This window comes from Puccinia triticina, chromosome 2A, assembly GCF_026914185.1.
Source record: "Puccinia triticina chromosome 2A, complete sequence".
Classification (NCBI taxonomy): Eukaryota; Fungi; Basidiomycota; class Pucciniomycetes; order Pucciniales; family Pucciniaceae; genus Puccinia; species Puccinia triticina.
Window position 1 is genome coordinate 5,181,446 of NC_070559.1, and position 27,933 is coordinate 5,209,378.

The window sequence follows — 27,933 nt, forward strand, 5'->3', positions numbered from 1 at the left end:
GTTGAGTGGTGTGTGGGCTGTTCTACCTGGCCTGCTTGTAAGCTTCTCTCGGCAAAAATACTGTTCAAACGAGGGTGCAATACCTGATTCGCCTCTGTTCGCAGTCTGGACCGTTGGTAACAATTGGCCTCATGATGGAGAGATTGACATTGTCGAAGGTGTCAACATGTTAAATACAAACCAAATGACCCGTGAGCCATTTTTTTGTGTCAATCGCTCGCTTGGATTCAGGAGTTCTCATCGTGGTAGCCATTGTTTTCAACCTCTCAGTGCACACAGGACCGGGATGCACCCTTCAAAATCCAATGCAGCAGTCGGCCGTTGGTACTGTTCTCAATGCAGACTGCGACGTATATGCATCCTGTAAGTAAAACAGTTATAACATTTGATCAGTGGTGAATCGCGCCCTACCGATACCTTTTCCCACATTGTACTATTGCAGCCAACCTTGGATGTGGAGTTCACGACCGTTCGAATGCCTCATATGGCCAGCCATTTAACCAGGCAGGTGGTGGGGTATTCGCAATGGAATGGTCTCCTAACGGGGTCTCCATCTGGCGTTTCAGCCGTGGTGAAGTACCTCGAGATCTTCAGGCAGGCCATACTCCTCAGCCTTCCACCTGGCCCATCCGTCCAGTCGCGCATTGGGCCAGCAACGGATGTAACAACATGAACGAAGAATTCTCCGAACACCGGATTATTTTTGATATCGTAAGCTTAGCAGATCATCTCTAGAAAGCCACAAGACTAATTGAATACCTCGCTCTCCACTTAGACGCTTTGCGGAGACTGGGCTGGTTCTGCTGGTGTATTTAATGCAAATAATGCCTGCTCTGGATCATGCACTGATTTAGTTAAAGATCCGACTAATTACAAGGACGCTAATTGGGTATGTCACCTTGTCTTGACAACATTGCATTTTCCTGAGCTGATCACATCCATTATTTATGCTTCAAAGGAAATCGCCTCGGTGAAGCTTTACCAGTGATCATTGTCGGATTTCCAGATTCCATTCTTTTTTTTTCTATTTCAATTCATTGCTAGTTCGGGAACTAGCATTTCACCACTTTTGTCAAACCCTTCAGACTCCACATTCCAGCCACCACACTCTCGCACTTCCACACAAATACCTGCGACAGCTTTTCGACTAACCACATAAAAACCAAAAAAAAAAATGTTTATCTTTGTTTCTATTATGTAAATTTATCAGCGTTTTTGTTTGAAGACCAAACTCCTCTGCTTTCCTTTGTTTCATTTGCTGTGGAAGTTCACAAGCTGGATGAAGATTTATCACCCATGGTCCTGTTAAAACTAGTTTGAATCGCTTAACAATTCATTCTGGCGCTCTTGTATCACCCTATTATGGAGGTACTGGCCCGCCAATTTTGCCAGAAAAATTTAATTTCCGCCCCTGGACTGCCAAGTTGGCCAGTTTTCTGCCAAAGTTGCCCAAGTTGTGGCACTCAACTGCCATCCATGCCAAGGAACATCGGAAACAGACCCATCACCGCAGCGGTGCCCGGGCTGTGAGCCCGAACCGGTACATCTGTCTCAACAGGCAACCGGAGGGACATATACCCATCTCAATGACCGATACGACATCGGTCAGTGAGGTGTATACCTCAATGGCCGATATAACATCGGTCAGTGAGGTGTATACCTCAATGGCCGATATAACATCGGTCAGTGAGGTGTATACCTCAATGGCCGATATAACATCGGTCAGTGAGGTGTATACCTCAATGGCCGATATAACATCGGTCAGTGAGGTGTATACCTCAATGGCCGATATAACATCGGTCAGTGAGGTGTATACCTCAATGGCCGATATGACATCGGTCAGTGAGGTGTACACCTCAAAGACCGATACGGCCTCAGTCAGTGAGTTGTGTATGTAGCTCAAAGACCAATGTGATACCGGTCAGCAAGGTACCTCAACGACTGTTGTTGTAGCTGGATGACTGGTGTCATGGCAGTAATCAAGGCATGTATCAAGATGACTGGCATTATACTGACCCCAATGACCAATGGCAATACATAGATTCTGGTCATTGAAGTGTGTACCTCAATGACTGATATTGGGCCGGTCAGTGAGGTGTATACCTCAATGACCAATACGATATTGGACATTAAGGTGTGTACCTCAATGACTGGGACCGTACCAGTCAAGGAGGTGTGTACCTCACTTTTTATCAAGTATTGATGACCGGAACAATACCGGTCATCAAGGGTATATGTACCTCAGGTTGCCTGTTGAGACGGATGTACCGGTTCGGGCTCACAGCCCGGGCACCGCTGCGGTGATCTACCCGAGGAGGGGTCTGTTTCCGATGTTCCTTGGCATGGATGGCGGTTCAGTGCCACAACTTGGGCAACTTTGGCAGAAGACTGGCCAACTTGGCAGTCCAGGGGCGGAAATTAAATTTCTCTGGCAAAATTGGCGGGCCAGTACCTCCATACCCTATCTACAGTTATTCTGAACTGCTAACCTTTGCATACCTCAAGAAACTCGATTTTGAATGGTTTGATCATTGACGATTTGTCGTTTTTCAGAAATCCAATGCTTCAGGGTGACCAACTCGACTGGATCATGTGTCCGAGCCAACGGGCTTCAGTATTTCGTTCCCGAAAGCTTGGTCATCGATGCTTCGCGACAGCTCCTGCTTGCTCGATAGTTGGGTCGGTCGCCTTGATGGTCTGCAGATCAAACGAGGTCCTCGTACATAAATACGTAACACCTGTGAAATCACATAGCGATTAACGTCCTCCCGGTCTCACGCGTGAGGCGCCATCTACACGTCAAAAATAAATCCAAGCAACCGAGCACTTCTTCATGACGCCTCGGTGATGTTGAGAGCCACATTTCCAGTACTTCTCAATAGTTGCTGTGGGAGCATAGCGCCAAGCCTACGGGATACATTGCTGGGGAAATCGGACGCACCATACACGTTGTTGTGAGATATTTCTGTACAACACATTTCCAGGCAAATTGACCCATATGTATCCCTATCATCCTACTCTTGCAGGTCGACTCCATTGAGCTATTTCACAACTTCCAAGCTCCTCATCAGTACAATCTACGGTCCCGGTGCCTCAAATTGAGTTAATATGTTACCAGCTGCTCAACCTTCCTCCTTCATTGATATTTGATTGTCTCTATGTTTCAACCGTTAAGCTTTTACCTTTGTGGATTCAGTTATTTCACATTGCCCACGCCCCCATTGCTACAATCTACCATCGCGCTGCCCCAACTTTGATCATACCAACTCTTCTTTGTCAGTTTTTCGCCGCGAGTTGCTTCAACTCTTGTAGAACTGTTCCCGTAATGATATGCGAGTATAGCGGAACTTTTTACATAAAGGGTGCAATTGACATGGAAGTAATGGTCACGGGGCGGCGGAGCCGCCCTTAAACCCTAGTAATATGTATAAGCCTCGCGGCGCCATGAATTCTGCACCTCCACCGTGCCGTAGTCACAGTTTCGACATCACCTCGAGTCGTTCAAACTCTGCACGAAGGAGAGCCGAGAGCACCGCTAGCTTCCTCGAAAGAGGGGTGGACTCGTGCCAACCGGAGAAGGAAACGTAAACGGGTCGTAGCAACCAAGAGTCAAAGTGCCGGTGCACACAGCCGCTTGAAAAGTGTTGGTAAATTCATGAGCAGTATAAGAAGAGCTGTTTTCTCCTTGATTATCAATATCCAGCTTAATTACACATAGCATCATCTATCCCTGTCTCTTATAGTGTACATACATAGTAGCATCATCTATCCCTGTCTGCATACTCAAAACAACTTAAAACCTCACTGCAGCTCACTGCACAATAGAAGTCCTAAAATGCTACCAAAAATGTTTATCAAAGCTCTACTAACGCTAGCGACTACACTTACTGTTTTAGTCAGTAGCAGCTCAGGCCTTTCCACGTGTGGGGACTGGTACAATAAAACCTTGGCAACAGGAAAAAAAATCCAAGCTAGAGCTGTATTGGTAAGCATCAGAAATAATTTGGACGATCGAGCAACTTTATGATTGCTTAACTAGATAACTTCCCATATGATTTCTAGATCAAGAGAGAACCCATCAAAGACCGCGGTCGCATCAAAGGGAAAGCCTCGCCAATCCAGGTAAGTGAAACCCTCACAAACACACCCTTGTCAGCTTGAGATAGCTGACAAAATTACTGATTTTTCCTTCCTATTGCGGCAAATGAAATGAAGACTGCCTTCTTGCTGCCAGGACTCGGAGTAAGCACAAAATTGGCATGATTTTATTTATTTGGTCAAACAGCTGAAATATGGGTGGATGTCACCAATAGGCTTGCGGAAAAAAGTACCAAAATGAAGATAAAGGCGCTTGCTTATGGAATGGAGAAAACATGAAATCACCTCGACCCAAAGGTCTAAGTCCAGGCTGGCTTACAGGGTGCGTCGGTGATAGTCATAAGATAGATTCTTTGGAAACATTCGGCCACTGAAACTTTTTCTTTGATATTGAAATAGCGCCAATACGAAAAACTGCCATAGAGAACTGTAAGTTTCCACTCATAGTACTCATCTCTCAATTCTATACCTCAAGGCGATTCTCATGTCTGGTATAATATTTCAGTTTTATCAATCGTAAAGATGTACGGGCCGAGCTCAGAGTAGTCGATGGCTGCTCCCTTGCAGATCAAAAACCTTTAACGATTGAGGAAGGCTGCTCCACAATATATGTTACGAGATTGGTAATACTAAACATCAAAAGCAGCTTCTCAACCGATATGCCGAAATTGATTTTTTAAGACTGAAGCTTTCCTAATGTTATTCTTTACAGACATTCATAGAGCTTGGCGGAGATCCTGCTGCGGGTCGAATGCAGATTGATGATTGGGACTTGTGAGTAAACAGATTGCAAGCACATCATCTTTCTTCCACGTATTCAGATGTATGTTGACTTTATTTTTCTATATGATCTAGTAAGGAAGCAACAAGGTATCCGCCAGCTTGAACCAGATCATCATCACCCTCTCTTCAATTGTTGGTTTAGTTCAATACTATAAAAGATGTTTGAATCAATGATGTTCTACCACCATCAGTCCTGACCACGGCTTCTGCGTCTTTTGTGCCATGTGGGGAGTATTATATAAAAGAGATATGATTTCAATTTTACAATCTACTGGCCATAATTTTCAATTTCTACCTTGTATTAACAATTTTTTCTCTGAAAACTTGCCTTCTGTGACTCAATATACATGTTTCCCAGTTTCTACTGCTTGTTTCAAAATTGAATTGTCTCTTCTTATCATAATATAGTATGTGGAGATATAAGGACTTGTTTTAAATAAATACAAAAATGAAAACCCAGATAGCACAGTGAACACAGACAAGAATTGCTATTTTGATCTTTTTTGATCTTTTTTGATCTTTTTTGATCTTTTTTGATCTTTTTTGATCTTTTTTGATCTTTTTTGATCTTTTTTGATCTTTTTTGATCACATGACATTGATATATCTGAATTTGAATATGAGGATAAATATATCTGTATACCAGGACAAATTTAGAGTACAACCTGTAAATCATTTTGAGTCTTGGCACATGTCAATATGTATAAGTTATTATAGAGGTTCATGTAGCCCCAAAACTGCATGAATATCCTGAATAGACCATTACTTTCAGTAAAGTTTTTCAATGGTATCTTTCTTATCAATTGATCAAGTATCCCAAAAGTCCTCAAAAATTTCTCAGAATACCCAAAGACCAGTTTTAACAAGGTTCAACTGCAGATTAGGGGGTTTTACATTGCCCCCAAACTGGATGATTTTCCTGCATATTTTGTTTACCTATATTCCTCAATTTGGTAAGAATTTATTGTGGCATCTTGCTTCCAAAGGCTGGCAGCTCCCCACCAAAACTCAACACTTTTTCAGAATAAGTAAACAGCAGTTTTAAGAAGGTTTAAAGGCTGTTTTTGACGGAAACATAGAGGAAGCCATCCATGTTGTCTGTCATCCACATTGCACATATAATTTAAAAACTTAGAGCCCATTTGAAGGCCTTTATAAACAAATTCTTAACAAAAATGTAAGTTCTCCTTATTGCCAAAGAACACTTAAATGCGGGCAGTTTTAATTTCATTCTTTCTTTCAAAAAAAAGTTGTTCAGAAAGGCCTTAAAATCAACAAGAGTTAGTTGAGTTACTGATAATGGTATATTCTTACAGTTACCTGTCACAGTGGTGAAATACATTATTGCACCATTGTTCATATTTTCCCCCCTTGTTACATTATTGGAGAGTAGGGGCTAAAACAGCCTTCAATTGCTTGCTATTTGGGTTATCCAAGCAATAAAATAGCGTAAATGAATTGGAAAAAGATCCTGTTACGCTAACCACATGGCAATTAAACAGCTCATTACATGAAATGTAACAGGGTGTGGTGGATAACATGGGTAGCTATGTTACACAAATAACATGGATGAAAAATACCCTACCTTGTTAAAATGGGCTTAATTTTTTTTTGTAAAATTCTATTCTGAACCCCCCTCTTCAGATGCCCAATGAATAATTCTCCAGTTTTTTCTTTCCTGTGAGAAAAGCTGTGCCAGCAAGAACCCTTCTGGTTGATGAACCCAGATTGACCAAGAGCTTCTCTTTGGGGTATGATTTGATGTGAAGATTGGGTTAGGCCAATACTTCTCTGATTTCAAATTAAAATTATTCAGAGTTCTCAAAATGCCACAAAAAACCAGCTGGGCAATTGTGATTCTGGAAAGTTGTTGAGTCCATGAGTAAAGTGAGTTGCACAGCAGGAGGACCCATCTGTCACTGCAAGAAAAACTCTAGAAACTGTTGAGATGCAGCAAGCTTGAATCAACCCTCAGCTCAAGCTGGATTCAAGCACCCAAATTCCGTGCTGGTGCACCCTGAGTGTATACCTTGTTCAGCATCCCAATGCTGAACATTCTGTAGCAATCATACAGTAGGCTGAGGAAAATGTTCAACCTTTTAAATGAGCATCCCCCTGAGCACCCTTTTATTTTATTTTATTAAACACTCCATGTGCCATTGAATCCAGCCAGAATAACATGAAAAGGGTGTGTACACATGAAAGGGATATGTACATAAGAAATGAATATGTAAGCATGAAAGGGGAATGTGAGAAGGTGTATTAACCCATAAAAGGGATATGTACAAATGATGAAAGGGGTATGTATGAAAGGGGTGTGTATGTATGAAAAGAGTATGTGCAGTAAGGGGTATTTGCACATGAAAGGGATATGTAAACATCAAAGGGGTATGTAAACCTGAATGATGAAAGGGTTATTGAAAGGGATGTAAAAAACTCAAAGGGGACATGTAAACATGAAAGTTTCATGAACACATGATGAAAGGGGTGTGTACATATTGTGAAAGTGATACATGCACATGAAAGGGATACACACACATGAAAGGGGTATGTGCACATAAAGGGGTATGGACACATTATGCAAGGGGTGAATGCATAAAAAGGGGTATGTGCACATGAAAGGGGTATGTGCACATGAAAGGGGTATGTGCACATGAAAGGGATATGTGCACATGAAAGGGGTATGTGCACATGAAAGGGATATGTGCACATGAAAGGGGTATGTGCACATGAAAGGGATATGTGCACATGAACGGGGTATGTGCACATGAAAGGGGAATTTGCACAGGTATCTAAAAGAAAAGTGACTGGATGCCAAGGATGAGGCGAGAGAAGGGCTGAAGAAGACAAGAGCACAAGATGCTCTGCTCAGGGACTCAGAACAAAAGATCAGAAGTCTCCAAATGAGCAGGTCTGTCTGATATGGGCCTGGAACTGAGTGTGGTCTGTATTTCATATGGGAACAGATGAAATACATGTGGGAAAGGGGGGCCTAAAGGGGCCCCAGCTGACTATAGGAACTGGATGGAAATCCATACAAATCAATACTGGCTTGTCAACAAGCCCCTGGGAAGAATGCCCCCTATGTCGGCAAGAATACACTCCTGTGTCAACTAGGAGGAATCCCCCCTGATTGACAAGGGCATACCTTCACGCGTGTCCCGGTAGACAACACAACAAAAGCAACCGTTTGACCGGGAGGGACTCTCCCGGTCAACAGGTTTATATTGTGGTCGACTGGGAGGGACTCCTCCCGGTTGAAAGTCACATATATCAGTCAATCGGGAGGAGTCCCTCCCGGTCGACCCTAATATAAACCAGCCAACCAGGAGGAGTCCCTCCCGGTTGACAACTATATACAGCAGTTGACCAGGAGGGACTCTCCTGATTGACAGCCATATCAAGCAGGCGACCGGGAGGAGTCCCTCCCGGTTGACTGCTGTATATAGTTGTTGACCGGGAGTGACTCTCCCGGTCGATAGGTTTATATTGTGGTCGACCGGGAGGAACTCCTTCCGGTCAACAGTCACATATATCAGTCGATCGGGAGGAGTCCCTCCTGGTCGACCCCAATATAAACCTGTTGACCGGGAGAGTCCCTCCCAGTTGACTGCTGTATATAGTTGCTGACCGGGAGGGACTCCTCCCGGTTGACTGCTCAATATGGCTGTCGACTGGGAGGGACTCCTCCCGGTTGACTGGTTCATATTGGGGTCGACCAGGAGGGACTCCTCCCAATCAACTGATATATGTGACTGTTGACCGGGAGGAGTCCCTCCCGGTCAACTGCTGTATATAGTTGTTGACCGGGAGGGACTCTCCTGGTTGACAGGTTTGTATTGTGGTCAACCGGGAGGGACTCCTCCCGGTGTGGTGACCATACTTGTGTGCTGCGGCGCGCGGAGATATCCGCTGGGACTTCAACATCAGCAAGACCTCAAGATCTCATCAAGGCGTATCAGGATCAACGGTTTCCTTCCGGCGGATTTTCTTTTCTTTGGCTCTTTGATCTTATTTTCTTAAGATGTTTGTTACTTTTTTTTTTTATGTTCTCTCCTCTTTTGTTTCATACTGCGCGCGTTGGATGGTTAGAGTGTGGTGGGTTGGTTTTGTTCTTAGCCTCTTAGTTGTTGTGTCTTTCCCTTTTCAGTTGTGGCGCGCGCATAGGCGCGCGGGTGGTTGTGATGACCTGTCACAAAATTGTCATCATCCCGGAAGTTTAAGTTCTTGGGAGCTTAGGCGGAAGGGACGGCATGGGACTTCGTTTGAACTAAAAATTTTCTTTGTCAGATCATCTCATCACCTCAAATCTAAAAGCTTATTGATCCTTGTTTGCCGATATACTCGCGGAGCTTCTGAGTTCCTCCTCTCAGCCCCGCGCCGATCCTCTTCCAGATTCCCTCCCTTTAGATCACTCTTCCCCCCGGCTCAGTCCGCCGGCTTTCCTTTTTCTTCAGATCCTCAACATCAAAACACCGCCGACGGAAATCTACTTTCCGTTGTCTCCTATAAAATCCCCTCCCACAAACGCTATCCCTTCGAATCCCATAATCCTCAGCTTCCCGGACCACCGCGAAGGCAGCGCACAGCGCAACATTCCCTTCCAGTAACTGCCGACGGCCCAGCACCGGTCGGAGTTCCACACCAGTCAACAGGTTGTATTGTGTTGATGACCGGGAGGGCTTCCTCCCGGTTGACACGGGTTTTTTTGTTGTGTTGTTGACCGGGTGGGCTTCCTCCCACTCGACATGTGTGGTTCAACACAGTTGTGTTTGTTGCGTTGTTGACCAGGAGGGATTTACGCGCGTGAAGGTATGCCCTTGTCGACCAGGGGGGATTCCTGCTAGTCGACACAGGCACGTATTCTTGCCAACATAGGGGGCATTCTTCCCAGGGGCTGGTCAACAAGCCAGCATGGATGACCTTGACACGCAGGAGGGACAAGGATGTGTAGAGCACCCAGCTTAGCATTTGCCTCAGGAAGGATATGCACCTCAGACTGTTTGGACCTCAGTCTAGTGTGTTGTGCAAGGTTGTGCACTGAGGACTAAAGCTGAGGAGCTTCCAAACATTCCAGGGTGTACCACCTGGGATTAATTTGTATGAGCCTGGTATGAACTTGAGTATGCTGCATGTCAACTGAAAGCACTTTCTTGAGTTTTTTTCATAGTGTAGGATAAGTTTCTGGTTTGCCTTATGCATGTCCATTATGAACTTTGGGATAGTGACGTATTCAATGCCTAAGAAGCTTTTGAGTGCAACCACCTTTGCAACATTGTTGCCCGCGGCATATTTGAGCTTCAGCAGGTTCCAGACGTACTGACCATTGAATTTGTGCGTGACCGGTGTTGCTGCTCCAACGTAGGCCGTGTTTTTGCTGTCCAGTGACTCAACAATCTCAACGTACCAAAGCTGATTCTTCTTTGTCCAAGCTGCCTGTTCTGCAGCATTCTCTGGTTTGACTGTGGTGCCAATGATTACGTCTTGGACATCCAAGTGGAAAAGTTGTGCTTCAATTTGTACCAGCCAGACCAAATAGTTTTTGGAGGTCAGCCGTATTGGAGATTGCTCCTTGTTGTCTGACATGATGAAAGAGAGTGGGGCGTGCAAGATTGAGTTGAATGCCGGATCAAGATGGGAGGAGTGTTGGTGATATTGAGTTGAGTCCAAACAAGAAGACCGAGGTTAGCAAGTAAGGTAGAGAGGGGCTTTTGACTGTAAAAGAAAAGTGGCTGGATGCCAAGGATGAGGCGAGAGAAGGGCTGAAGAAGACAAGAGCACAAGATGCTCAGGGACTCAGAACAAAAGATCAGAAGTCTCCAAAGGAGCAGGTCTGTCTGATATGGGCCCGGAACTGAGTGTGGTCTGTATTTCATATGGGAACAGATGAAATACATGTGGGAAAGGGGGGCCTAAAGGGGGCCCAGCTGACTATAGGAACCGGATGGAAAGAAAAAGAACAAAAAAGAAATAGGCCCTCTTCTGGGCATGGGGCAGAATTCTAACAGTATCAACTCAGTATTTTGGAGCCCGTGCTCAGTTTTTTGGAGTTTAGACTCACTCTTGCATAAATTATGCAATTTGCATGTAATCAACCAGTGCTTGACACAGCTTGCCTTGAGCTCTTGCATCTCAACTGCAAGCAGTTGCTAGAGTTTTTCTTGCAGTCAACACTGGGTCGCTACGCTAACCATAGCGGTTAGCGTAGCGTAGCGCAGCGCAAATGCGCTATTTTTTAGCGTAGTGTTAGCGCAATTGCACGCATATGCGCTAACGCTACGCGCACGCGGTGCGCAGCTATTTTAGCTGATAGCGTAGCGTTAGCGCAGATGCGCGCAATTGCGCTAACGCTAAACATGCAGGGCGCAAAAGAGCGCGCGCTACGCTGCGCTACAGCGCCTTTAGCGGGAAAAAAGGGCTTTTTTTCCGCTAAAAGCGCTGTAGCGCAGCGCAGCGTAGCGTAGCGACTGTAGCGGCGCGCTAACGCTAACAAAGAATTGGCGCGCTGTTAGCGCCGCTGAAAATTAGCGTAGCGTAGCGGCGCTAACAGCGCGCTAACGCTATGCAAAATAGCCGGGCGCTTTTTGCCGCTACGCTAACGCGTAGCGCTGAAATAGCGTAGCGTAGCGTAGCGACCCAGTGTTGTTGCAGTGCTGTCAGATTTGGGTTGGGGTGTCCTGGCATGAGGTCAAGCAGCCCTTCAGGTCAGCCTGACCCTGCCCAGCCACCCGTCAGCTGTTCCTCCCAACCAGGAGGGCAGGCAGACCTAGTCCAACCATGCCAACCTGTGCAAGGCATCATGGTCAGCCTGTCTTATGGGTCCAGCCATCTCACCTGCCCGGTGGGTCAGCATGGTTGGCTTGCCCTTGGGGTCCACAACTGGTTGGCTGTCCTTGGAAGTGAGCTGACCTTCCCAAAATTAAGTCATCCAACCGCTCAATCTTTCCGTTGGCTGCCTGAAGGTCAGAAACTCAGTTAAAAAATTGATTTTTCAGAGACCACCAGTGGTCTGCCAAGCTTGCGAGCAGCTTGTACATAGAAAAGAGAGAAAAAAAAGAGATGGACCTATATTTGTGTCTTTTGAGCATTAAGGGGACAATCTGTGGTAAATACTGTGGGGGTATGTTAACAGAATGTTGAGTGGTGTGTGGTGAGACAGATCGGTCCGGGTATCCCAGCTTGAAGACCTGACGTCAGGGTATAATTCATGGTCTGGCCGCCGCAACATCCGCCTTGTGGACTTTTTCTGCATGAGCAGAAGGGCGGCTGACGTCATCCAGGACGTCCGCCCGGCGCCTGACTGCATCCCTGGTGTGCGGGGGCGCTGCGAGGCCCCTCGGAGAGCACACAGTATCAAAGCCCGGCCAGCCAGCCCGAGCTCGCAAGTTGAACGGAAGGATGTCGAAAGAAGACCAGCAGCCATCCGCGAGCCGGCCGGGCCGCCAGCACACCCATCGCGCCTCCATGGCATCAATCAGCTCGGACGCACCGCCGGGCTACTCGGACGAACCCTCGAGCTCGTCGGCTGCCGCCTGCGCGCAGCCTGCACCACCACCCGCCCCAAAGCCTGCGAAAGCCGGCGAGGGTCGGTCGCCGGCCGACTTGGAAGTCGGGCCGCCGCCTGATGACGCCCTGCCCCCCGATTTCTCGGTCTATCAAGCCTCGTACACGTCTGACAAACTGGGGAATATTACTAGGTTTGAAGAGGGCACTATGTATCGTCGTTGTTCCAGCGGGCTGACATGTCCCCGATGGTTTTGTAGTCATGACCCGCATCTCAACACGGATGGAGAGGCCCTGTGTCGGTTCATACTCTTGCATATATCTTCCCCGCCCGAGTTGATTGTGAAGCTGAGTGGAACTCATGAAGACTTGCGGACGGAGACGACGACTGAGTATGTGAACGGTGAGTGTTTGTTCCCCGGATGCTCATCAAGGATATTTGCTGAGCATGGCCTTCACTTCCGGACATGACGCCTGGGGCCAATAGGACGGACGGAATACCGCACGCGAGAGCAGCGCCAGACAGTGACGGACTTCAGCTTCACGATGCAAGCGGCCTCCGAGCCTGCGCTCGACCACGGCGTCCGGCGGCTCTACATCGTGGGGGACGGCGAGGTGGTGGGCCGAGGCGGACAGCGCCGCGAGCGAGGGCGCTGGGAAAACGGGAAGGATCTCGGCCTGTTGAGCCCGGCCGGGGCGGGCGGAGAGGAGGGCGCGGCTCTCCCGGGCAGAGGCAGAACTGGGGTCGGGTTCAGGGAGAGACGGAAGGCTGACAGGATCGCTGATGAAACCAAGAGACTGGGGTACCCGCCCTTTGTGCGTAAGTGTGCTCCGCTGCGCGGCCGTGATGAGCAGCTGGCACGGTGTCTCTTGCTGTGGTCGCTGCACGATTCGCTGACTTGTCTCCCTCTTCTGCTGGCAGCCTCCTGGATGTTCCCGCGGGATGCGTTCTCCTGCGAGCCCAGCCGGCCGCCCGATCATCTGCTCGGCCCCGACTGGCGCGAGAAATGCTCGAGCTACTTGGACTCGGTGGTCCGGCGCGGCTACTATCGCTACCAGAAGCCGGGGCGCGAGGCGTCTGCGCAGGTGGAGCGAGAGCTGCGGCAATGGTGTGATGATTACTGTGCCAGTACCAAGTATCTGAAAGAGCTTCGGGTCGAGAAGGCCGTGTTTGGCTGGAACTTGGCCCTCTTGGAAGAAGGTGCGTCGTTCGATTGGCCCCACATTGGCTGCCCCCAACCAGCTATTGATCAAGCTATGTATCCCCATCCAGAGCTGCTCAAGCTGCTCAACTCGACGCCTCATCTGAGCTCGACGCACTTCTCGGTGGATTTCTACACGACCTCCTCGGAGATCATCGTGCGCCCGGTGAACATGCTGTCGAAGCTCTTCAGCCTCTCGGGGCTGACCAAGTTCCTGCTGACGATCAGCCTGGTCTACCCGCTCCTCTGGCTCGTCCGTTTTCTCATCCTGGGTGCCGAGTACGATGTGGTGCGTGTGGGCTATCCGCTGGTGTGCTGGCACGAAGCGGGCGATAGCCTTGAGGGGCAGTTGGCGGGCCGGTCTGAGCTGGACTGGTTCGCGGACCACCATGGCCGCATCTCTCGCGCCTGTCAGCACTCGAAGGTTGGAAGTCTGGACCCCCACTAGGCTTTCTTCCGCTTTTCTCCTTGTGTATTGTGTTCTTCCCGTGCTCTGTTGTTGTTGTTGTATGTAATAATATATTTGCTGTCGGACAATCTAAGATGAGCCCAATGCCCGAAGCCAGTGTGTTACAGATTACTCACTGCTGTTGTGAGTTGGAGTGGGATGTCACAGGGGTGTTTGGTGTTTTTGTTCAGTCGGCTCGTTCGCTCGTCATCCGCCTCTCCTCTCCTGGCTGCTCTCCCCCTCCACCCACTCCTCCGCCGAACTGACTGGCCAAGCGATGTATCACCCCACGAACGGCCATCTGCCCAACCCCAGCGGCGGCCCAGCACGATGGCAGTCCACCCAGCTCATCAAGCAGCTCTCCCACTACCCCCAGCCACAACCACCACAACCACCACAGCCACAGCCACCAGCAACCCACCACCACCACCACCACCAGCAACAACAACAACAACAACACCACCAGCAACAACAACAACAACAACATCCACTCCACCCCCACCACGCTCATCACCATCAGCAGCAGCAGCAGCAGCAGCAGCAGCAGCAGCAACACTCCTACCACCCTGCCGCCTCAGCTCAGAACCAGCAACAACAACAACACCCTCAGCAATCCATCTACCAGCCAGGATCCCACCCCCCCTATCTCTCCTCACCCGCACCCGGCCACCCCCCCAACCCAAACAGTCTAGCCAGCCTCCACCAGCCCATCACCCAGCAACCCCAGCCCAGCACTCTCCCAACCCCACTCACCCCCTCATGGGCAAAGCAGGTCCAGCATGCACAGATCTCCCGCGCCTCCAGTGCCGCCCACCACCATGCCCGCGCCGCACAGCTCCAGATCCGCGGCCAGGCATCCGCCGCACTCACCATCACCGACCCCAACCGGCCCCCCAAGCCAGTCATCCTCCACCACAACCCAGCCAGCACCACCAACACCAACCAGGGCCCCTCATCAAAGTATAGCGACCATCCCGACCCCCTCCGCCACCAGACCGTCCAGTCCATCATCGCCAGCAGCAGCAGCAGCAGCAGCAACAGCTCCTCCCAGAGCGACCCCACCCATCCCAGCAGCCCATCCGATACCAGTCTGACCAGCTCAACCGCCACCGCCAATGCCCACAACGACCCCGCCGGCCCCCTCACCCCCAGCGCCCAGCCCAGCCGATCACCCGCAAACACCGCCTGGACGACCGTCGACATGGGCGGCCTCAAACTGAAATCACTCTCCGAAGCCCTCTTCTCCTACCACTTCCTCACCACCCTCTACATCCCCCACAACTCCCTCACCTCGCTCTCCCCCTCCATCGCCCAGCTCAGCTCGCTCACCATCCTCGACGTCTCCTCCAACAAGCTCACCGCCCTCCCCCCCGAACTCGGCATGATCACCACCCTCCAGCACCTCTTCGTCTTCGACAACCATCTCACCTCCCTCCCCCCCGAACTAGGCAGCCTCCACCAGCTCGAAGAACTCGGCGTCGAAGGAAACCCGCTGACGGACAGCCTGCTGAGCACCATCCAGAAGGAAGGCACCGCCTCCCTCGTCGCCTACCTCCGCGACTCCTGTCCCGTGCCCCTGCCCCCCTCCGAGCGGGACTGGATCACCATCGACGCCGACCTTGCCTCCTCCAGCCACAACGACCACCACCACCACCACCACCACCACCACCACGGCTACTCCCCGCCCCCGGAGACGTTCACGACGATGTGCTACAACATCCTCTGCGAACGGTATGCGACCGACCGGATGTACGGCTACACCCCCTCCTGGGCCCTCAACTGGGAGTACCGCAAGGACCTCATCCTCCAGGAACTCATGCAGTACGGCGCAGACATCATCTGTCTCCAGGAGGTCGACGTCGAGCAGTACGAGGACTTCTTCGTCCAGAGCCTCAAGGACCAGGGCTACGAGGGCGTCTTCTACCCCAAATCGAGGGCCCGGACGATGGGCAGCGAAGAACGAAGACATGTGGATGGCTGTGCTACATTCTTCAAAACCTCCATGTAAGCACACCTTCCCTAACTTGCCCTTACACACATCCACACACACACACTCACACTCACACACACACACACACTCACACACACACACACTCACACACACACACACACACACACATATATATATATATACAGGTTTCAATTAATCGAGAGGGAATGCGTCGAGTTCAACCAAATCCCCATGAGATCGGAATCGCACAAGACAGAAGATATGTTCAACCGAGTGATGACCAAGGACAACATAGCGGTCATCGCGCTCCTCGAGCATCGCCAATCGGGCACCCGACAGATCGTTGCGAACGTACACATCCACTGGGACCCGGAGTTCCGAGACGTCAAGCTGATCCAGACGGCGATGCTGATGGACCAGATCTCGGAGATCTCGAGCCGGTTCGCACGGCTCCCGAAGCGGACGACCCTGAGCAACAACTACCGGGTGGCGCCGAGCTATGCGGACGGGAGCCAGATCCCGACGATCATCTGCGGGGACTTCAACTCGATCCCCCAGTCGGGCGTCTACGACTACCTCTCCACCGGCCTCATCCCCCCCAGCCACCCCGACTTCTGCAGGAACAACTACGGCCCGTATACCCAGTACGGCATCAAACATGCCCTCAAGCTCAAGTCGGCCTACTCCAACCTCGACTCCAAGGAACTCCCGTTCACCAACTACACCCCCGGCTTCAAGGGCGTCATCGACTACATCTGGTACTCCACCGAATCCCTCCAGGTCATCGGCCTCCTCGGCAAGATCGACGACGGCTATCTCAAGAAGGTCGTCGGCTTCCCGAACGCCCATTTCGCTAGCGACCATGTCCCCGTCCTGGCCGAATTCAAGGTCCGTCCATCCTCCTCCCTCCTCCTCCTCCTCCTCCGCCCCGCTCACTCATCCTCTCCTTTCCCTCCCCCTCTTCGAATACAGGTCAAGCCCGTCGCTAGTTAATCGTCCACAAACCTGCCCTCGCCCCTGTCCCGAAGAACGAACGAACGAAAAAAAAAAGTGCATATTTCTCTGCGTTTGTGTTGCTTGAATGGAAGGCCCGAGGGGGGAAGGAGAGGCCGAGAGAGATCAAGAGAGACAGAGAGAGATAGACCGGGCTTAGATGAGAACACACTCGCCCGCGATATCTATTGGACTCTCTCACCCACCCCTCCTCTCTCCCTCGTCAACGCCCTCTCTTCCCCTCGTCTCTCTCCCTCCTCCTTCCTCTTTTTTGTCTCCCCTTGCTCCTCCTCCTTTGTCTGCCGGCCCGCCGTTCTCTCTCTCCTTGTTAGCCCCGCTTGCGCTGTTCTTCCGCCCCTCCGCTGTACTTGTGTCTCGCCTCCCGTCCGCTCTCGCCCGTCTCTTTCACAAGAAACTTACATATACACTCTTCGCCGCCGCCCCCAAAAGACACTCCCCTGGCTGGCCGCGCGCGCGCTGCGCCGGCCTGCGTCTCCCGCCCCAAAGACGCACGACGCGGGTGTGCGCAGTGGGCCTGGGGCACCGCTATCAATAGCCTTTCCATGGCTCTGTTGTGTTTTCACTCGTGTGTTGTGTGTTGTTTGTCTTGTGACTGTCTTGTCTTGTCTTTGATCCAAATGAAATATAAACTGAAATACAAATACGAAAGCATGCGTACCTCTGCTTCTGAGCAAACGATTGCGTGGAACAGATAGGGGGATTCAAAGTGGGTGTCAGGTGCGCATGATGTGCAACTTCCATGCACCTGTGCAAATCGGTGTTCAAAGCTGTTCTTCAACACCACCCTTCAAAATAGCATTCAGCAGGGCTGGGAGGTGTAGAGCAATGTGGCGTGCATGTGATTTTGCAACTATTTGATTGGTTTTCACGGATCGACTTGACCACCGACTTGCAAAAGTGCATGGAAGTTGCATCTGGCCAGCCTTGAAGCCCCCGCATATCTTGAGGCGGTTTGGGCCACACTCTGCAAAAGAAACCCTGCCTGTCCCCCTCCTTGCTGGCTTCCCTTTGCTCGTGTTCGGCATATCAGACAGGCCGGGCGGAAGGTCGATCAGCTGGCCAGGAGTGTGTCCGATGTACCCTGCGAGTGCCCACATAGGCAGCTCCAATCCCACAGGGAAGACGGGGAGGCTAGTGCGTTGGATCATAGTCTTGACACGCCAAGTTGAGGCCGGATGGCTTGCCTTAGCCTCCAGGAGTGCAGAACATCCTTCACAGAATGCAAGCAATCCTGAAAAGTTACTCATTCAGTTATCATTCTTTTTTTTTTTTGGATGTGGGGAGGGCCTGTGCACCAGCCGGGATTTTGTGTCAAGCAACCAATTCTTGGGGACGGCGTCTGCCACGTAGGGATAGCACTCCAGACCCAGGACCCTGCGCCAAGCTTGGACTTCCATTGGACTGGCAGGGCCGCCGGACACTCAGTGATAGGCAACAGAAGCTCTCCGGCTCACAAGGCGTGGGATGGATACCCCACAGCTCAGATGTGTGTCTGGAGGACCTCCCAGCAATCTGAAGCCCCCTGCAGAGCCAGAAAACCTTAATTTGTGCAAGGAAATGTGGTCCCAGCTGGGGCTGCAGGCAACAATGGGAAGTTACGTTATCTGTAACTAAAAGTAACGGATAACAAAACTTAATTGTTGCGCTAATGGCAACAATGTTTCAGTTACGTTATTTTTATTATTTTTTTCCTGATTTATTAGACCCGTTACGTTATCCCCTGCACTTTAGGGGGATAACATGCGGATAACACGGGGTTTTTTGCCCATTTTACAGTGTTTTTGCGCCAGATAACCCAGTTAGCGCGTTCCTGGGGTTATTTTTTGCAGTATTGAGGGGGAAATCACCCTCTGTTATGTTATTCAAATGTGCGCAAGCACATTCTACCAGATAGTGATAACGCGTTATCTGATAACGGTGGGAAGTTATGTTACAAAAATCCCTCTGGATAACATAACATAAGTAACTTCCCATTGTTGCTGCAGGGCCTGTTCCAGGGGCCCATATGCAAGCTCAACCACATTCATATATGGAAGAGCATATTTACATATGTGGGGGTTCACTTAAGTCTGATTTCAAAATCAGTCATCAAAACCATCACCTCCAGCTTTCCACTTGTCCTGAGATAGCCACAAGGTTCTGGTGGGCAGCTCCCCTTTGGAAGCAATTCACCATCCATAAACCTTGCTGAAGGCTGCATGAGCAGACAAAGCAGATTTTTGCCAACATGAACCTCCCCATTATGATAATCTGGGCACTTAGGACTTGAGGTCTTATCTATCTGGTCCAAAAAAAAAACCCACAGCTGTTTTTACCTCATCAAACTGCACAAAAACCAATGGGAATATGTATTATTCAGAGAGAAAAATGTGTTGATTGCAATTTTCACCAGCAAATGATATTTGCTATGGAAATCTAGTATTTCAAATCTGTCATCCCAATGGTCATAAGGTCTTCCATTTTCTTTCCCGTAAGTTGCCTCAAGCTTTGTAGATTTTAACCACAATGTAGCAATACTTTATAACTGTAGGCAAAGATTGCACCCAAAATAATCAATTGATCTCATTGATTATCTATCATGAATAGCCCCAGTGACCCAATTTATCCCCAGAATACTTAGGTACACTCTTCAAGGAGTCCTTCAGTTATTTCAGGCTTATCTTCGCCAAATTTAGCAGGATCAGGCCACCGGGCCAGCAAAAACTTCTACTCTAGTGAACCTGCAATGTTAATCAACATATGTGAATGGTCTGAGAACCTACAACTTCAGTCAAACCCTCCTTTGGCAGCACATCCCTGCCTCTCAGTAACAAAACCCAATGATAGACGCAAAATGTATAAAGGTTTTTGAGATCCTCCAAGAAATACACACACAGAATCTGTACATTGAATGGTTTCTAAATAATTATCAATCTTAGGAGAAAGAAAAAGCTGCTGGATATCTGGTTACCCACATAAAAGCAGGGGAATTACAGGTTTCTGTCCATGCCCTTGGAATGACTGTGGAAACTAGCCTTCATTCTGAATCCCTGGTAGAGAAGAAACTTGGTGCTACCAAGGATTTAGTTATCCACCATAGTCTCCAGGAGGAGTAGCTGGACCCTCTGTTGGGCTACAACTTCTACAAAGCTGGACAAGATTTGAACCCAGGACGTTAGCATTATTTGCATCACATCCATGGGGTGGGGTCCTTCCTTGACAGTTTACCAGTCTACATCCACGGTGTTTGTTGGGATTTGGTCACATGTGCTAGTGCCGTCAACTGGATGCTGCACATGAATTGATTGCATTCATGACAGGCTTTCATGATTTATGATGACACAAAAAGCTTTGTATTCTCATTCTTTTGGTTGTTTTCAGAGCTGGGCTGATCAGAGTAGTCTGGAAAGTCATCTTCAGGTAACAGGCTTGCAAGTTGGAGAATGCTGATGAGAAGAGGAAGGTTCGAAGGGAATGAGATTGCTACGGTTTGGGCGTTGACCGCTTGGACGCTGACTGTTCAGGTGGAAATTGTCCAGTCAAGATCGCTGACACCGGGTACTCATCTGCGTTGAACCTAAATCCTCAGGGTCGCGGTGATTGCTATAAAACACCCTGTGAGATCGATAAGGCGCAGTGATCGGCATCGACATCAACTCTTGAGTCTGGTTGCAAAAGCCGGTGCGGTCGAGAACGCAAGCGTTTAGATATTCGGAGCGATGTGCCCAATTACATGATTGACAAGATCCTACCGGTCGTTGTTGGCGTTCTCATCACGAGCGCCATCCGAGCAGGCAGCTCCGGTGATTGTTGGCGCCACTGGTGTCAAGAAATATTGGTCAAAAGCAAGCTGATTCATGAACAGCGCGACCAACATCAATCTCAACTTCAGATCCATCCTCCTTGCCGTTTAATCGCTTGCGTCTCGACTGGTTGGTTATAATTTATAACGGAGCAGAAAGATATTTAATTATTTGGTAGTCCTAGCTGAACACTCACAGCGAGATTAGATCAAAGGCCGTCTTGGCTGTTGTCGACAGCGGAAGGGGCTGACGCTGCTTCAAGGTCCTTCGCTGTGTCCCTGTGTTAGAGCTTCTTCTTTTCTTTCTTGAGTTAAGATGTCGTACAACGTAGGTCCAAGTTGGCCATACAAATTCGAGCTGGAGCTTGCGAGGACCTTTTGTACACACTCTCTCTTATACATACAAACGTGACCTTTTTTTGTCTTGCGGGTGTCTCTGTTGTGTAAAAAAGCTGGCTGTATACACATTTTCGAAGTGCCATGGCCGGCCATGTGGATGAACGGGCTTGGTTCTGATCACGGCAGAAAATGATGCAATGATCCTTGATCATGAGTCTGGACACATCCTTAGTATTACAGCGGAGCAATCACAGTTGGTGTGTGAACTTGCGGTGATTTGATGTCTGGGAAACTGAGCTCGAGGAGTTAGGGTTCGGACGCGCGACTGGCTTGTTTTGTCCCGGGTCGACTGACTCGCGAGCAGGCGGCTGTATGACTTGCACCCATCCTATTCCAATACACTCTCGCCCCATATTTATTTATTTCACCTTGATCGACACCCGAGACCTTCAACCCTTGTTGTCTCCCAAATTTTTCCGGTTCAAGAAGAAAAAACGAAGATCGACCAGACAGAGACGTTCGCAAAGAAGAAGGGTAGAAGGAGGAGGGATAATAGAAATATCAGATGGACGGTCTTTCCATTGCCGATGCCGGTGCCGGCGGTGGTGGAGACCCCGCGCAGAAGAATAGTGATAGTCAATATAGTCACTCCGATCGACCTGACCAAGGAGTCGCCAGTCCATCATCCTCACGACTTCAAGCCGACGAAAACAATCGAGATGAAAACACTGATGATGAGGATAGCCAGCCTAGCAATTATTCGGATGCGGCTGATGATATCGAATGCTCAGAGTTAATCGGCCCATTACCCACTGAAGATGTTAATACTGGTATCAATACCGATAATCTGGGGAAGAAGACGGTCAAGAAGGAGCTGGCATCGACCCCGACGACGCAGACGCCGACGCCGACGATGACCAGAAAGAACACTCAGGATGAGATACTCAGCAGCAAGCTCGACAATCCGGAGACTGAGGGCACCACTAGTGATGGCACTTCGGCATTAAAGCCTGCCAATTTCACTTGTTCCCTCCCGTGTACTCCTCCGGCCAAGACGCAGAGCCCAGTCTCGATGGGAGAAAGCATGCTCAGGCCACGCACAACAAACAATCCCAGTACTCTTCCTCACTCCCCAGCCCACGCTCATGAAGGTCAACAAGGCTCGATTCCGGAACCGATGGCTTCCGATCATCAGATGGTCCACAGTACCCCCGGGGGAGTCCGGTCTCTTGCCGAGAAGTGGGAAGAGCGTGCTGCCCCCGATCGGCTGAGCTTCAGCCCCCGGGGCTCGAGTCTGATAGTCTCCACCCGGCTGCTCAGGCTCCCCCCGAAGGAGCCCGAGCCCCGACCGACAGCGCTAGGGAGGACCGAGGGGACCAGCCCAGCACCAGCACCAGCAGCACCAGCACCAGCAGAAGCCCAACCAGGCCAACCTCACGCCAACTCAGACCACCACCACCATCATCAACAGCGACAGCCTGCCCTCGAAGAAACCACCCTCAGCAGCTCCCCAACCTCGTTCACCCGCCATTCTGTCCATCAACAACAGCTCCAGCACCATCAAATCCAGCCGACTCGCTCCTTCAACTCTCCCCACCACCAGCCTGACCGCCAGCCTCTATTCAAGTCCCGCTCGGATCCCACCTCATGCTTGGATGACACTCACTCCCTCCACCCTGTCAGCCGCCGTCATCATAACCACCACCCCTCCGTCATCCCTCAGCCGAACAAGCACTCCGACCCACCCAGGAACCAAGCATCCATGGAGTCCTCCCAATCAACCCACTCGACCCATCAACCGTCATCTTACAACCTAACCGAATCCTCCTCCTCCTCCTCATCCCACGCTCCCCCCTCTTCACTCCACGCCACCTCACCCAGTCTGCCTCCCAACACACCCACCACACCATCAGCCGGATCCAGCCCTCGCCAACCCTGTGCAAAATGTCGGCAGTCGATGACCGGCCAGTTCGTCCGAGCTCTCGGCACCGTCTACCATCTCAACTGCTTCAGATGTCAGGATTGTGGCAAGGTGGTTGCTAGCAAATTCTTCCCTGTCGACAGCGGTTCGCCCGATGGAAAATCTCAGTATCCACTCTGTGAGACCGATTACTTCCGGCGCTTGGGTCTTATCTGTGCCAAATGTGGCGGAGCCCTCAGAGGAAGCTATATCACCGCCCTGGGTAAGCCATTGATGATCATCCTCTCTTGCGACGTCCTATCAACTGACCCGGCCAACCTTGTAGACATGAAGTTTCACGTCGAGCATTTCACTTGCTCGGTTTGTCCAACCGTCTTTGGACCTCAGGATAGCTATTACGAGCACTCCGGTCAGGTCTACTGCCATTTCCATTACTCGACCAGGTTTGCAGTCAAATGTACCGGCTGTCGGACAGCCATCCTCAAACAGTTCGTAGAAATCAACAGGAATAACACGGACGAACATTGGCATCCAGAGTGGTATGTTCATCCATCTGCTGCCCCACTTGCGATTCTCGTCTCTCTTTTATTGAACACCTCTACCTCCACAGCTACATGATCAACAAATTCTGGAACATCAAACTCGCCGTTTCCTCCTCGCACCCTCAAAGCCTCCAACCTGCCGAAAATGATCCTCCACATAGCCACGATACCAACTCTGATTCACACTCAATTGATCCCTCCTCATCTACCGCCGTCTCAACTCAAACCATCAAAAGCTCACAAGCCTCTGGCCAACCTGAATCTCCTGAAAACTGGCGAAAACAGGAAAATTATGAAACACCTCAAACTCTCAAGGAGAAACAGAAACAGATGGAAGAGCAAGTCTATCGGATCTGGACCGTCCTATCAACCTTTGAAGAAAGCTCTGCGGCCTGTATCAGTGAGATGCTCCGTCATGTCAGCAGCGGTCTCTACCTCGAGGGCGTTCGGATGGCTGGCAAGTTTGTCCTGCATGTCGAAACCCTCTTCGCTGCTATCGATGACCTAGACGTGATCTTCCGAAGTAAAAATGCACCGGGTCTGTCCCAATTATCCTTTGACTACTTCTCTCAAAACATCTATTCGGCTGACCGGTAGATTCCCGTGTACATCATCATTCAGAGATCTCCCACGTCCGAGAAGCCAGGATGCTTTGTAAAAAAATTGTCAACTTCTTCTCCCTCTTATCACACACTCATGAAACCGGGGCTCGCAAGATGAGCATCACCAAGGAGCTCCTCTCTCTCGTCACCGGACTGGCGCATTACCTCAAGATCTTGATTCGAATCGCTCTGACCAGTGCACTCAAACTAGAGCGCGAATACTCTGACCGGAATGGTATCTTGCAATTCTTGAGTCGGCTCGACCGTCTAGCAAGAGATCCGGATGCCTCGAAAGCCACGACTGGCCAACCATCTGCTCAACCCGAGCGCACCGGCGCTGCCTCAAGCCAGAACCCCAACCCATCATCGGCAAATGGCAAACTCCGACCATATGGCTATAAAAGCTTGACAAGAGCCGTTGGGACACTGGTCGGAAAGGGCGAAGCAACGACTGACTTGTGTGAGGGGTGTAAGCAAACTGTCGAGGAGGAATGTGTTCGATTCGGGACCAGTGCCCGATGGCATACGGCCTGTTTGAAATGTTCGACCTGTCACCGATCTGCGAGTAAAGCCGACAAGCCCGCCAACCAGCTCACCTCGACCGACCATCCTAACTCGAGCCAACTACCCCCACTTCCTGTGAAACGATTCAAGGCTGATGTCCAACCCCCTCGTGAAGGCACTCGGCTCAAATTTCTCCATATCTACTGCGACGAATGCGCTTCGATGGCCATTCATACTCAGAACCCCCCCTCTATCAACTTGAAGGACGGCTTTGAATCTGTCACTCGTCTCGAACAATACGCTTTCTTACTCTGTGTTGCCCTGAATAAATTGTATGGCTTGCTCAAACAGCGGGGCATTTTACCAGCTTCAGCAGGTGAGCTCTTCCTTTCAATCCTAATTTTACGCTTAAAACCAACTCATCTCATGACTGATCGACCAATGCATCCTCTTTCTCTCAGACGATCCCCGTTTCACCCAAATGAATGGCGACGAGAGATCATTATATGATGCTTATCGGAACTCAACTGACATCAAGCGGATGAAGTCTGTAGATCTAGATCGGAAGCTGTCGACTACAGCGCGTATACCCCAGCGGTCAACTGTAGTAGAGAGCCCGTCAGGACGAGTAGCGCAAGCAACAAGCGAATCACAACAACAGCAGAACGGTGGTGGACACGGCTCGACATCGCTAAGGCCGAATGAACCGACGATTCGGCAATCAACTAGTCGCTCCCCCGTTGGTCCCACCCGTCAGCTTCAGGAGCGACCACGCCCCAACATGACACATCCCACTCGAGATCGTGATTTCGTGAATCTGCCACGGACCGAGCCCCCTCCTCGCCCACCGCCCACTCACCTCAACCTGATACCTCAAGGCAATGGCGCCCACCCAAATTACCCCTCTTCGTCGACCCTGGTGACCTCTCCTCCAGTGTATGGGGATCTGAGTAAGCAACAGTATGCTTCTGATGTCCGTCCAGCGCTTGCCCGGAACCTGACCGCAGTCAGGATCGTCGACGACCATCCGCCGAACGAGTTGATAGTCCGAGATGAACCCCGACTGGGTAGCTCGACCAGTCCGGTCGGCCGAGAGCAGGGGATCACCCTCGCAGACTTGCCTCGGGCTATGGAGGCCGAGCAGTTTAAAGAACAGCGAAAACCTCTGCCCACCCAGGTCGCCACCCTTTCTGAACTCTCAGCACTCGAGTCTGTGATCGTCAAGCACGTCGCCGCGCTGACCCTTGCGAGCGAGAGCTCGGCTATCAAGGACGACACCTCACTCGACGAACTCTTGGAAATCATCGAGGCTCGAAAGGGTAACTTTTGGGGTAAACTGTTCAAGGGTGGTAACGACAAGGCTAAGATTAAGAAAAAGGGTAAGCAAATCTCATCCGAAGTTATTACGAGCAAGTGATTAACCGCAGGTTTTACCGTGCAATCTAGGTGTTTTTGGCGTGCCATTGGACGTCTTGATCGAGAGACATGGGGTAGACTCGCTGCTAGGGGCCGGAGCAGGCCAACTACGTGTGCCAAGTTTTGTCGACGACTGTATCTCGGCGATGAAGCAGATGGACATGTCGGTCGAAGGGGTGTTCAGGAAAAATGGGAACATCCGCCGACTAAAGGAGCTCACCGACGCTATTGATCGCGACGACTCTAACGTTAACTTTAGCGATGACAATGCCGTACAACTCGCCGCCCTCTTGAAGAAGTTCCTGAGAGATCTTCCCGATCCTCTTTTGACCTTCAAGTTGTATCATTTGTTTATTGCATCCCAACGTAAGTCTTTGAGATAATTTTCTTGAATTTATTATCGAGAGTTTCTTATTGACTCTCTTGATTCAACAGGGGTTGACAATGATGCCGCTCGACGGAAGACATTACATCTGATATGTTGCTTGCTACCGAAAGCGCATCGAGATACAATGGAGGTGCTCTTTGTCTTTCTAAAGTGGGTGGCGTCGTTCTCGCACGTGGATGAGGAGACGGGTTCGAAGATGGACCTGCAGAACCTGGCGACGGTGATCACGCCGAATATTCTCTATGCACGTTCGAAGGATCCGACAAGAGATGAATCCTTCCTAGCCATTCGGGCCGTCCATGAGTTGCTGGAATATCAGGACGAACTGTTTCAGATGCCTCCAGAGGTCCATTTGATCATGCAAGACCAAGAGCTCCTGAGCTCGAACATGAATGAGATCACCTCCAAAGACAGTCAGTCATTCGTTTTCACTCGAAGCTTTCCATCGACTGTGCTAACCTAGCCCACTGCTTGATTGACACAGTATTGAAGCGGGTCGAAGCTCTGTTAAAAGCCAACCATGGCAAACTGCGCCCCGCGGGGAAAGTGGGCACGGAACATTACCGGGGTAGGGGAGAAGTGCAGCCACACCGGCCGGACTTGCATGCCTCCTCGGTGCACCCGACAGATGGGACGCGGGCCGAGCAGCAGCAACAGCAGGGCCCTGGCCGGCCGGCCGGGGCCCAGTTTGCCAATGGCCATCTTGCGGAACCGAACGGCTACCCCGGCTCCCCCGCCCTCGGCCCTTCCACACCGAGTCGACCCCTCGACCCCGCCACACATCTCCATCATCAGCTGCGAGAATCTGCCATCAATTCACCCTCTCACCAACGCCTCAGCTTCCATCGCGACCAGACCGCTCTCCCTCCCTCCTCCAACGCCCCCCATCCACCCTCAAACTCTTCCTCTAAACTCCCCTCACCCGCGTCAATTACTAACCTGCCTCACCCTTATCCCCCTCATCCGCCTTCCAATCCCAATTCGAATTCTTCCTTTGTCCCTAACGATCACTCCTCGATTGCGCCTTCTTCTTCCTCCTCCGCTCCTGTCAATCAACGGCCTACCATTCCTCTCGATCAACGCTCGATCAGTTGATCTCCTCTTTCTCTCTTTTATCTATACACATACATATATATATCACCCCCTCAACTCCTTTCTTTTGTCTTTTTTGATGATGATTGGCTACTTTTACTCCAAAACACACATTATATTATTCTTATTTTGTTTCAACTTTATTTCCTCTTTATTTGTATGTCGTCTTTTTTTTGCTCTTCTTTCATAACTCCTTGTTTCCAATAATTTCCCTTCATCCTTGTCGATTTGCCCCTCTTTTTTTGAATAAAATACAACACTGTTACACAACACAACACCTTCCAAGATACAAAACAGCTACACAAATACCTTCTGTTTATGAAGGTTCTTGAATATCTTTTTTTATGGTG

At 50.1% G+C, this 27,933-nt stretch overlaps 5 protein-coding genes across 5 annotated transcripts; all 5 read left to right on the forward strand.

Moving 5' to 3' along the window:
* Positions 1 to 305: 305 nt before the first annotated feature.
* On the forward strand, positions 306 to 988 carry PtA15_2A565 (uncharacterized protein; the record flags this gene model as incomplete). The annotated part of the gene is made up of 4 exons (XM_053166597.1): positions 306 to 363; positions 443 to 711; positions 776 to 889; positions 959 to 988. The coding sequence occupies 4 exons, from the start codon at positions 306 to 308 to the stop codon at positions 986 to 988; spliced, it is 471 nt and encodes a 156-aa protein (XP_053017803.1).
* A 2,847-nt stretch (positions 989 to 3,835) lies between these two features.
* PtA15_2A566 (uncharacterized protein) lies at positions 3,836 to 4,984 on the forward strand (the record flags this gene model as incomplete). Its single annotated transcript, XM_053166598.1, has 8 exons — positions 3,836 to 3,985; positions 4,063 to 4,122; positions 4,216 to 4,242; positions 4,314 to 4,420; positions 4,498 to 4,527; positions 4,604 to 4,721; positions 4,811 to 4,872; positions 4,954 to 4,984. 8 exons carry the CDS (start codon positions 3,836 to 3,838, stop codon positions 4,982 to 4,984), a joined length of 585 nt encoding a protein of 194 aa, XP_053017804.1.
* A 7,294-nt stretch (positions 4,985 to 12,278) lies between these two features.
* PtA15_2A567 (uncharacterized protein) lies at positions 12,279 to 16,977 on the forward strand (the record flags this gene model as incomplete). Its single annotated transcript, XM_053166599.1, has 9 exons — positions 12,279 to 12,577; positions 12,644 to 12,786; positions 12,871 to 13,203; positions 13,306 to 13,584; positions 13,657 to 13,995; positions 14,612 to 15,030; positions 15,085 to 16,037; positions 16,170 to 16,854; positions 16,957 to 16,977. 9 exons carry the CDS (start codon positions 12,279 to 12,281, stop codon positions 16,975 to 16,977), a joined length of 3,471 nt encoding a protein of 1,156 aa, XP_053017805.1.
* A 4,706-nt stretch (positions 16,978 to 21,683) lies between these two features.
* Positions 21,684 to 22,935, forward strand: PtA15_2A568 (uncharacterized protein; the record flags this gene model as incomplete). The annotated part of the gene is made up of 3 exons (XM_053166600.1): positions 21,684 to 21,980; positions 22,044 to 22,472; positions 22,537 to 22,935. 3 exons carry the CDS (start codon positions 21,684 to 21,686, stop codon positions 22,933 to 22,935), a joined length of 1,125 nt encoding a protein of 374 aa, XP_053017806.1.
* A 140-nt stretch (positions 22,936 to 23,075) lies between these two features.
* PtA15_2A569 (uncharacterized protein) lies at positions 23,076 to 27,586 on the forward strand (the record flags this gene model as incomplete). The annotated part of the gene is made up of 8 exons (XM_053166601.1): positions 23,076 to 23,301; positions 23,365 to 23,578; positions 23,650 to 24,119; positions 24,203 to 25,063; positions 25,149 to 26,066; positions 26,134 to 26,469; positions 26,539 to 26,904; positions 26,976 to 27,586. The coding sequence occupies 8 exons, from the start codon at positions 23,076 to 23,078 to the stop codon at positions 27,584 to 27,586; spliced, it is 4,002 nt and encodes a 1,333-aa protein (XP_053017807.1).
* Positions 27,587 to 27,933: the final 347 nt, after the last annotated feature.